This window comes from Gigantopelta aegis, chromosome 12 (assembly GCF_016097555.1).
Source record: "Gigantopelta aegis isolate Gae_Host chromosome 12, Gae_host_genome, whole genome shotgun sequence".
NCBI lineage: Eukaryota > Metazoa > Mollusca > Gastropoda > Neomphalida > Peltospiridae > Gigantopelta > Gigantopelta aegis.
The window spans coordinates 37,704,961-37,717,314 of record NC_054710.1 but is presented as its reverse complement, the minus strand read 5'-3'; the positions used below and the strand labels follow the sequence as shown (position 1 = coordinate 37,717,314).

The 12,354-nt window shown below is 38.5% G+C and overlaps 1 protein-coding gene across 3 annotated transcripts in view; it reads right to left on the bottom strand.

The window, feature by feature from the left end:
- Nucleotides 1-1,878: 1,878 nt before the first annotated feature.
- LOC121386246 (glycerol kinase-like) overlaps nucleotides 1,879-12,354 on the bottom strand; it is a 59,090-nt gene continuing 48,614 nt past the window's right edge. For 2 of the 3 annotated variants that reach the window (XM_041517079.1, XM_041517082.1), the window contains 4 exons: nucleotides 11,570-11,690; nucleotides 8,739-8,882; nucleotides 8,110-8,187; nucleotides 1,879-3,339 (listed from right to left, as the gene is read on the bottom strand). In XM_041517079.1, coding sequence (XP_041373013.1) covers nucleotides 3,242-3,339; nucleotides 8,110-8,187; nucleotides 8,739-8,882; nucleotides 11,570-11,690 — 441 coding nt within the window. In that variant the 3' untranslated portion in view covers nucleotides 1,879-3,241. Of the gene's footprint in view, nucleotides 3,340-8,096; nucleotides 8,188-8,738; nucleotides 8,883-11,569; nucleotides 11,691-12,354 lie in introns of all 3 variants that reach the window. The other variant, XM_041517081.1, reaches the window with a different exon arrangement.

The window sequence follows — 12,354 nt, the reverse complement described above, 5'->3', positions numbered from 1 at the left end:
ATCATGACTTAAATAAATCATGATTTAGATAGATCATTTAGATAGATCATGACTCAAATAAATCATGATGTAGATGGATCATGACTCAAATAAATCATGATTTAGATAGATCATGACTCAAATAAATCATGATTTAGATAGATCATTTAGACAGATCATGACTTAAATAAATCATGATTTAGATAGATCATGACTCAAATAACGATTTAGATAGATCACAATTTACATACATGTAGATCGCAATTTACATAGACCATGATTTATATAGACCATGATTTATATAGATCATAATTAACATAGATCGCAATTTAGATAGCTCACAATTTAAATAGATCATGATTTACCTTGATCATGATTTACATTGATCACAATTTACATAGATCACGATGTATATTGATCACGATTTACACAGATCACGATTTACATAGATCACGATTTACATAATCACAATTTATATAGTTCTTGATTCACATAGATCACGATTTACATTGATCACGATTTACATAATCACAATTTATATAGTTCTTGATTCACATAGATCCCGATTTATACACATCATGATTTAACTTACATAGATCTTCATTCAAACAGACCATGATTTATTAATTGACATGTCTTAGACATCACCTTACATCACTCTAGCTAATATGCGTATACACAAAAGGAAAGAAGAAAAAACAAACTAATATGGTCAAACCCTATATGTTGAACATTTCTAGAGGGGAAAAAAAATCTAAATCTGTCCCCTACACTTATAAACTTAAAATCTACTTGTGATACATCGATAAAGGTTTTTTCCTATACCAATAACTTTAGCTAAAATCAAAGAGGGTGTATTTGGCCCAACAATAAATAGCCTAAAAATAGTCTTTAACATTAATATCTCAACCTGTCTAAAACATCCTTTTGACTCTGCTTGTGCAGAGATACGATTTTGATAACAGAATACAGTTTTGTTATTCAGATAACTTTATCAGTTCAGATGAGCGTTGTGAATCAATCAGACTTTCACCATCAATCATTAGTTATAATCGGTTTGCATCTTTGAATACAGCAATCAATTTTCGATTACACATTAAGTTACATAAACTTAAAAATATATTTGATTATTAGGATATGTACCTACATGTACATGTATGTACGTGTAATCAGATAGGTCCTACAAATTGTAATATCTATTCAGTATTGGTTTTCTTCACTTAACATGAAAACAAAACCCAAATGCCAGAATATCGACATTCATTTCATCATAGTGGTAAAGCGTTTGCTTGATGTGCAGTCGGTTTGGGATCGATCCCCGTTAGTGGGCCCATTGGGCTATTTCTTGCTCCAGCCAGTGTACTACGACTTGTGCATCAAAGGCTGTGGTATGTGCTATCCTGTCTATGGGATGGTGCATATAAAAGATCCCTTGCTGCTAATCGAAAAGAGTAGCCCATGAAGTGGCGACTGCAGGTTTCCTCTCTCAATATCTGTGGGGTCCTTAACCATGTCCGACACCATATAACCGTAAATAAAATGTGTTGGGTGCATCATTAAATAAACCATTTCCTTCCTTCCTTCATTTCATCATCTAATTATTATGAACAATTACAATGTACAGTTAACATTTTCTGCGACAATAAATTATGGAATGTTATAATCGATCAATCACATCAGTAGAGCCCGCACGATACATTTTCAAACATTATCAATTACTGAAAAATCACTAGCTTAGAGTATGTTCAGAACTGGTCCCAAGGTATAAAAGTTTGCTATGTTTAACGACACAACTAGTGTACATTCATTAATTAAACATCGTCTATTGGGTATCAAACATTTGGTAATTCTGATGCATGGTTATCAGGAAACCCACTAAATTTTTTCATTAGTAGCAAGGGATCTTTTATATGCACCATCTCACAGACAGGATAACACATACCACAGCCTTTGATAAACCAGTCATGGTGCAGTGTGGCTGGAACTAGCAATAGCCCAATGGGTTCACCAACGGAGATCGATCCAACTCTGACCATGTATTTGGCGGGTGATTTACAAATGGGCTACGTCCTGCCCATGTCCCATGGTATAATTTTAACCTCTAAAATAACACATAAGTGTGTTTCATTCTGTTCTTTTAACATCAGGGCAACACATGGCTCCAGATTTCACAGAAATTATTGTTTCTGATAGCATACTGGTAACATTATGGAATCGAAAGTCTGTTATCTGCTGTTATGTAACATAATTAATTCTCATGATTACTAAATACACTAATATACTGACTTAGCCAGAGTGGGGGACCATGAGGCAATGTCCCCACCCTCACCCACTACCAATGATACCAGGGAACATTTTGTTTTCAAAATCATGATTAATGATCTTTTCAGTCAATTGAACATTGATTAGCAACTAATGTTTAATGTTTTAAAATTGTGTAGCAATCTTTGAAATTTGCATAGCGAATTGCAACATGTCTTGATACTTTATATCATAGCCATACAGACCTCCTTTCTGGCTACGTCAGTGTATTAAATACCAGAGTCTAGACGTTTACAAGTTTTATAAGCAAGGGGCCAGATCTCCAATCATTCAATTAAAGGCACAATCCCTAGTTTCAGCCTGTAAAAATGGACACTAAGTTTAGTTAATTTACAAACCTGCAACACACATTTGCATATAGTTATAACTAAAGAGAGAACCTAAAGTCTGTGATGTTCAAATGTGGAAATACTATGTAAATAAACTAGAGCTTCTCACACGAACGTGCATTTTTGGAATTATCAAAAACACATTTTGGGTTATTGCAAAAACATGGATGACAAGAACCACTTCAGGTGTACGGAAATTAATATTCTAAATTACAAAATGTAATTACTTCTAATTTAAATTATAAAAAAAGGCTTCAATAGTAAAACAAATACATTCTAGTGTGTAAAAACTAGGATCTGTCACTTTAAATTAATTACTCTAGAATATTATTAATTACTCTAGAATAATTCTTTGAGTCAGACTCAATGTTTCAGAAACATTATCTCCTGCTAACAACTATCTCCTAACTAACTAATGCATCTAGCGTCCAAACATGTCATGTAAAATGATGGCTGTCTATATCCAGCGACAATTGTATACCATGTATATCATATAATATGTATATAACAGGTATAGCATATAATATATATATATATAACATGTAGAATACGTATATATATCACAATACATCAAAGTTCTGATTAAGTGCTGCCTATTTAACCCTGTATGGTCATCTGTCTTTGAGGATTTGTGCGACGACGACCATCCCAAAGCTGATCCAGAAATACAGCCCGCCAGATAAGGTGGACCAGAACCCAAGATCCCGACCTGGAAAAACACAAAAACAAAATTAAACTTTGTTCTGTGTAAACCATTTAATTTATGGGGCATGGAAAAAAATATTCAGGTCTCCTATTTCATTTCTCAGACATGAACATTTTCTGGATTTATCTGGAATTATAAGATTTTTAAATGTCTGAACAGTATTTCCAGGTTTTTCACTATTTATAAAACAAATTTCATATTCTCCATCCAAAACTTAGATATGGTTTCAAGTGATGCTTTGCATACATTCTGAATGGAGATCGCCATTTTAGACCACTGGGCAACCCTAATCCTAGGGCAAATCTCAGTACCTGAAAACTATTTAAAAACAATTTTTCTTGTTTCTTTGTAGTAACTGCATATTACTTGACTGTTCTGTGTTTTATATAGGTTTTGTTTAATGACACAACACTGATTTATAAATCATTGCCTACTGGATCTCACTGCGACACATCGTCAGAGAAAACATTTTCCATTAGTAATAATAATAATAATAATAATAATAATAAATTCTTTATTAGTAGCTAGGGATTTTTTATATTCACTTTCCCATAGACAGGATAGAACATACCATGGCCTTTGATATACCAGTTGCACGGCACCAGGATGGGAATAAAGTCATAGGTCAAACAAGGAGATTTGATCATCTGAAGCAAGCACCTTGGGTGAGCATTTCTACCGACCGAGTTGGATCCCATCCCATTTGTGTTTGACAACAGACAAGGGTGGTATGTAGACCAGTGGTAAAGCGCTCGTCTGATGTGTGGTCGGTGTTGGATCGACCCGTCGTGGGCCCATTGGGGCATTTCTCATTCCAGCCAGTGCATCACAACAGGTATATCAAAGGCTGTGGGGTATGTGCTATCCTGCCTGTGGTATGGTGCATATAAAAGAACCTTTGCTACTAATGGGAAAATGTAGATGGTTTTCTTTTTTAAGACTATATGTCAAAATTGCTAAATGTTTGACATCCAATAGCCGAAGATAAATAATTCAATGTAAGCCATCTCTAGCCGTGTTGTTAAACAAAACAAACTTTATAAATTTGATACCAGACCCTTAATTCTTTATTTTATGGTAATGTATGTTCTTAAAAACCAAACTATATCTTCTTATACATTACAGAACTGAAAGAAGCTGTCCACTTTGTTGTCAACATGTTCTCTGTCCAAATCAATTTTTACAAATAATGTCAAGTTTTGGAGTATTGATAATTTGACTAAAGGTGCATTTTTAAAGTAAGCTAGATTGTAAATAGGATTTAAAGCATATAAATAATACTGTGTCATAGTGAAAGATGATGGTATGTTATAAATGCTTAAAAATATACTAGAGACTACAGATTTAAACTATTTAACGTGACTAAGTTAGAAACAATATTCATTAGCAAAATAGCACATTTTGTATCCTAAACACTAAGAACCTATATTTACTTACATTCAAATCAAAACTAATTAAAACTGTTATATCTAAGACAAACTAACAGAAAGCATCTCAAGAGTAATATTATACAAACCAATAACAAAACTATTACAGTAAAGTACGTTTAGAACGAACACGCTTATAACAAACTACCGGTTAGAACGAACTGATTGTAAAGTCCCGATTTTCTTCCCTATATATTAGTAATACATTTTAATGTATAGAACGAACTATGTATAGCGAATTAACTGTTAAAACGAACCAATTTTGTGGTCCCAAATAGTTAATTCCAGTGTAAATAAGTGTTTACATAACGAACCGTGAATACCGGAAGCATTACGTATCAAACCAATCAGTGTAAAACGCTGCAAAGCCGTGGGATCGACCGCACGACCGCACTAAAACAACAGCCTAAATAACTTTTGTTTGTCTGGACTTGGGAACAGGTATCAATTAAGGGATTAAGTCACTAATTATACCGGAACCGTTACGTATCAAACCAATCAGTGTTAACGGACAGCTGAGCCGTGAGATCAACCGTACTCCAAAAACAGTCTGACACGTTCAACTCAATATATATATATACAATGATATTAATCAGCGGTAATTAATGGGATTCTCTTTGTTTGTTATAAATCCGTGTCAGTTTTTCGTTCAGTATGCAATCATGACGGACACGAAAACATCACGCAAAAGAAAAGCGCTTGATCTAGATGTGAAATTTCAAATCGTTGCAGCTGTTGATCTCGGACAAAAATCAAAGAAAGACATAGCAGCTGAGTTCGGGATTCCCAAATCCACTCTCAGTACCATCTTGAAACAGAGGGAAACGATTTTATCAAAATGTCAATCTTCAGAATTCAACACAGCTAGAAAACGAATTCGCATGTCCGAATTTCAAGATGTCGACGATGCTCTCTTTTTGTGGTTCAAGTCAGCACGCAATAAAAACATCGCCTTGAGTGGACCACTACTTATGCAAAAAGCGGACGAACTGGCAGCCAAACTTGGCCATGTGAATTTTAAGGCAAACAATGCATGGGTAGAACGTTTTTAAACAAAGACGGGGAATTATTTCCAAAGCTATGCATGGTGAAAGTGCCGCAGTAGACCAAGAGGTTGTTGATAACTGGCTGACTTCACAACTTCCAAATTACCTTGCCGTGTTTCATCCAAAAGATATTTTCAACGCAGACGAAACAGGACTGTTCTACAAACTTGTTCCTCAAAGAACGCTTCAACTGAAAGGAGAACAGTGTCACGGCGGCAAGAAATCAAAAGATCGAATAACACTGCTTGTCACTGCCAACATGACCGGTACCGAAAAGTTAAAGTTATTGGTGATAGGGAAATCGGCAAAACCCAGGTGCTTCAAGAATGTGCGAAGTTTACCAGTGGACTACAGATCAAACAAGAAAGCGTGGATGACGGGAGCATTGTTTACAGAATGGGTGAAAGATCTAGACAAGAGCATGAAAAGGCAAAAAAGAAAAATCCTTTTACTAGTCGACAACTGTCCAGCGCATCCTAAAGTTTCCGGATTAACCAGTATAACACTGGCTTTTTTGCCCCCGAACACTACCTCGAAAATCCAGCCGATGGACCAGGGAATAATCGCAAACGTAAAAGTGAACTATCGACGAGAGATGATGAGTGACATCATCAAGGCATTCGACAGTCAACAGGAGCACTCAGTTTCCATCTTGACGGCAATCAACACAGCCCATCGTGCTTGGCGTCACATGACCTCATCGTGTATCGTGAACTGTTTTGCAAAGGGTGGGTTCAAAAGTGCTGCGTGTTCTAAGAGTTCTGACGACGAAGACGACAACACCCCGTTAGCAAATCTACAGACAGTGTGGAATGAACTCGTGAGAGCCATGCCAGTGCCAGATGGTGTCACTCTGGAAGATTATCTCACTGCAGACGAGCAAGTTGTAATCACCGAACAGCTGACAGATGACGACATCGTTTCAGAGATTATCGGAAAACGAGACGGCCACAGTGATTCTGAACCAGAGGACGATACACAGGAGCCACCCGAACAGCCAATGCCCACAGCAGTTGAAACGCACAAGGCACTCGAGACAGTCAGACTGTTTTTTCAGAGCAAAGGAGATATTCGATTGCCAGTATTTGACAGCATTGCGGACATTGACTCGGCATTAGAAGTTATGCGTCCAACGCTAAGTAAACAAACCACGATTAGTGATTACGTGACGAAACGTGATTAGGTACATGTAATTCACTAAACTCTTTTGATGTGATCTTTCAGTAATGTTTTGTTGTATTTATTGATTGTAATAAATGATATATTTTTTATAAATGTCTTATAATCACCAAGGCATTTTTTATTTTTTTTACTATTATATTGAGTTCAAAATTCAAAATGGCCGACTTTCGGAATAAAAATTACCAACTTCTGCAAATGTGTACAACGAACTACTGTTATAACGAACCAATGAAGCTGGTCCCTTGCAGTTCGTTATAAGCGTACTTTACTGTACTAAACAGCGATAGAAATAAGCAGAATTTTTCATTTGTCCACCAGACAAGAACATCAAGAAATCTACTTGTCCAGCAATATTTTCACTTGTCCAAATAAATGTTTTGTTTTATTCAAGTAGGACAGTATTTTTGATTTCTCAAAATTAAACTTCAATACACATTTTTACTTGTCCACTGGACAACCACTAAGGTATATTTTGCTTGTCCGAGCAGATTTTCACTTGTCAGGACAAATGGATATGTGTTTATTTCGAACACTGCAAAAAATGTGTTCATGGGACTTTGATTCCACCATGTTTATGTAACTGTATGCAGGCAATGTACAAACCTTATGCTATGTACAGATAGGTACACATGTCAGGGCTAACAAGATGTGTGTGAAGTGGGGGAAGGGGTATCGAAACTCCCCTGCTCTAAGAAAATGTTCTTTTAAAATATATTTTCCATGGGAGTATGACCCGAAACCCTGCTACAAAATTTCATTTCCACTCTTACACATTTCATTCTAGACTAGGTGAGCAGAAAATTTTGCCAAATCAATTTTTTAAATATAAATTAAAAAAAACAAAAACAAGGTATTTTCCAGCAAAATATCAATTATTACATAAATTATTTCGCCAAATTTAAATAAAGTACGCTAATTGTTTTTAAAATATTCACAGTGAAATTTTAAGCACAAAACAAGGACAATAACAGGGGTGGGTTTTTTTCAAGAATCCATAGTGTTTTACATTCCTGTATATAATTTTTAAAAAGTCGCCATGCACTTCTGGAAGCAAGTTACATGCAGGCCACTGAACTAGGTGGAAAAAAAAAGGTGCATAACTCACTAAATGATCTCACCACGAAGACTCTCGTCTCTCTCCCAGTGCATCGACCGCTCCACCGCCATCTTCCAGTAGCCAAACCTCCAGTCTCGGTCTGTAAACAGAAAACATGATAGCTGCCAGTCAACTATTGTTTAATATTCAAACTTACTTACAAGCATCAAAACATTTTATATCAACCTGGAACTCATTGGTCTGACAGTGGTCATGTATTTTTACATTTTGTTACAATGTTTAACAGATGAGCTGTGATTGTTCTTAGTAAATAATCAATCTGAGAGTACTGCTAAAGCAATACATGTCCCCTGCCAGGCCCAACCCATTTTCATATCTCCTAAGTTCATGGGACATAACTCTGTCAAAAATGGGCCAACCTTTACGAGTAGAATAGAATAGATGTTTAATGACACCCCAGCACGAAAAATACATCGGCTATTGGGTGTGAAACCAAGTTTTATGAAAGTCAAACTTGATCTGTAACTCCATATGATATAGCTATATACAACATTTCAGCTCAATATCTTGAGGTACTGCAAACACAAAATCCCGAAACTTATATGTGGGACAGACAGATGGACAGAGAGAAGGATGGAGATGAAACCTATAGCCCCTTCCTGTTGAACTGGTAGGGGACTAATAACGTACCTTTTTCTGTGATTGCCGGTTCGAAGTGGTCAGTGGTAATGGCGGTCAGGTCCTTGGGGTCGAGACTCCACACACCGACGCCCTCAGCATTACCTGCTGCCATCGCCACTCCCAGGGCCGTCGTCTCCGGCATAGATGGGCGCACTGCAAGGGAAAACAGACACAGGTTCAGTACAGGTGATGGAAGTAGGGGTGGGGGTGAAGTGGGGACACTGCAAGGGAAAACAGACACAGGTTCAGCACAGGTGATGGAAGTAGGGGTGGGGGTGAAGTGGGGACACTGCAAGGGAAAACAGACACATGTTCATCACAGGTGATGGAAGTGGGGGGTGAAGTGGAGACACTGCAAGGGAAAACGGACACAATTCAACACAGGTGATGGAAGTAGGGGTGGGGATGAAGTGGGGACACTGCAAGGGAAAACAGACACAGGTTCAGAACAGGTGATGGAAGTAGGGGTGGGGGTGAAGTGGGACACTGCAAGGGAAAACAGACACATGTTCAGCACAGGTGATGGAAGTGGGGGGTGAAGTGGGGACACTGCAAGGGAAAACAGACACAGGTTCAACACAGGTGATGGAAGTAGGGGTGGGGGTGAAGTGGGGGCACTGCAAGGGAAAACAGACACAGGTTCAGCACAGGTGATGGAAGTAGGGGTGGGGGTGAAGTGGGGACACTGCATGGGAAAACAGACACAGGTTCAGCACAGGTGATGGAAGTGGGGGGGGGGGGTGAAGTGGGGACACTGCAGGGGAAAACAGACACAGGTTCAGCACAGGTGATGGAAGTAGGGGTGGGGGTGAAGTGGGGACACTATAAGGCAAAACAGACACAGGTTCAGCACAGGTGATGGAAGTAGGGGTGGGGGTGAAGTGGGGACACTGCAAGGGAAAACAGACACAGGTTCAACACAGGTGATGGAAGTAGGGGTGGGAGTGAAGTGGAGACACTGCAAGGGAAAACAGACACAGTTCAACACAGGTGATGGAAGTAGAGGTGGGGGTGAAGTGGGGACACTGCAAGGCAAAACAGACACAGGTTCAGCACAGGTGATGGAAGTAGGGGTGGAGGTGAAGTGGGGACACTGCAAGGCAAAACAGACACAGGTTCAGTACAGGTGACAGAAGTGAGGGTGGGGATGAAGTGGGGACACTGCAAGGGAAAACAGACAGGTTCATCACAGGTGATGGAAGTAGGGGTGGGGGTGAAGTGGAGACACTGCAAGAGAAAACAGACACAGGTTCAGCACAGGTGATGGAAGTAGAGGCGGGGGTGAAGTGGGGACACTACAAGGAAAAACAGATCTACGCTAAGCACAGGTGATGGAAGTAGAGGCGGGGGTGAAGTAATATTTACACCACTATACAAATGCTACTGATGGAAAAACAAAACCGTGAGGCATGCAAATGACCAATTTTTATTAAAATTTGGACTGGTTCAAATCTTTTGAGAATCAAAGTGCACATTAATTTGATAACATAGACAAATAAACACGTTCAAAAATAGCACCAAGAAATGGATAGGAATTTGTTCCAATAATAGAAACGGACAGGTGCTTCAGACAGACAACAATGACAAAAGTGGGACCAGCAAACACACATTTTAAAATAATAATTTCGGTCTCAGAGATCAAGAATCTGTCCAAGACCAGGAAAAATGGGCTTCCCCTCACCCCTAATGCATCAATGCATGGATGGATGCATGGATGGATGAATGCAAAAACAAAACCCATAAGTACATATTTACAAATTTTGTATAAAAATATATGCGTTTTAAAAAATGTTTAATTAATTCTGAGTAGAATTTAAAAGCACAGAAACACAGATATAATTAAAGATAAATAATATATAGCAGATCTCACTCAACTGGGCAGAACAGGTGGGCTTTTTTGTGTTCCGAGTAGAGTGAGGTGTTTTTTGTGCAGTCGTGTTACTAACTGTGGCTAAAAGGTTGTAGATATTAAGAAATAAATTTCAAGATATTTTAAACAAATTAAAGCTTAATATGGTTTTAAGGTGAAATGTTTTGAAAGGAAAGGACAGGAAAGGAAATGCTTTATTTAATGACGCACTCAACACATTTTATTTACGGTTATATGGCGTCGGACATATGGTTATGGACCACACAGGTAATGAGAGAGGAAACCTGCTGTCGGCACTTCATGGGCTAGTCTTTTCAATTAGCAGCAAGGGATCTTTTATATGCACCATCCCACAGACAGGATGGCACATACCACAGCCTTTGATACACCAGTCGTGGTGCACTGGCTGGAACGAGAAACAGCCCAATGGGCCCACCGATGGGGATCGATCCCAGACCGACCGTGATGCAAGTGAGGACTGTACCACTGAGCTACGTCCCGCCCCTGAAATGTTTTGAGGTCAACATGTTTGTACACAATTTGGGCTTGCTTATTGTCGGCGTACTTATTTCGGCACAATGTTTATCGCCTTTACTTTGGTATGATCTAAAAACCTCCATTCAGTGCACTATGACTGGTATATCAAAGAGCATGGTATGCGCTATCCTGTCTGTGCGATGGTGCATATAAAAGATCCTTTGCTACTGTAATAGAAAAATTAACCTACACAGAAGGGATTCGAACCAAGGGCCCTTGAAATTCTCACAACTCACGGTCAGTAGGATAACTTTATACCAACACTACTACACTACTAAATGGAAAAATGTAGCTGGTTTCCTAAGTAAGTTGCAATGTATATGTCAGAATTAACAAATGTTTGACATCCAGTAGCTGATAATTAATAAATCAATGTGCTCTAGTGGTGTCGTAAAACAAAGCAATCTTTATCTAAAGGCCTGTACACACTCACCCACTTTGATACCCAGGAGATCAGCTTGTATCTGCATGAGAAGATTGTTCTTCGTCATTCCGCCGTCCACCTGCAGTGAGGTCATGGGGATACCGCTGTCTTTATTCATTGCCTCCAGTATCTGAAGTCAAAACACAACACATTCAACAAAGCTAGAATATGGCTCAGATTACGACGGAGAGAAAAAACAGAACGTCCGAAGCATAAGACGCAAAGGAAAAAGAAGGAAGGTACAGTCACGTGACCGGAACAGGAAGGGGTGCACAGTAGAAGAATTTTAGGCCATCCCACTAGCTGATGGCATGCCCAGACCAGACCACTATCCCTAGGGGAATATGCACTAGTTTTGAGGACAGGTTATGTTGAACAATTTTCTTTTTTAACTTCTTCACTGTTAATGATAAGTCAAAACACAAAACATTCAGCAAAGCTAGAAGACGGTCACATTTCTTCTCTTCTATGCTAACAATTTTGCTATACTGTACTAGTCTAACTTCAGAAACTTTCCTTCAATTTATGCACTTGGGACTATATTTTCGAAGCTATGGTTAAGATGTCACTATGGCGTGTGCTGTAGTAATGTCATAGCCTACGATGGTTTTATGATACTGTAGGGATAAGATAGCTTCGAATATATGGTACAGGCTCCCATTTTTGTAAGGGGGAATGGGCAGACTGGCTTTTGCCCAAATTAAACAAAAATGCCCGAATCTGGATAACAACATTTACTCATATTAGCATTACAGCCAAACTGCTATATAGGGTTGCAAACAAACCTCTACACA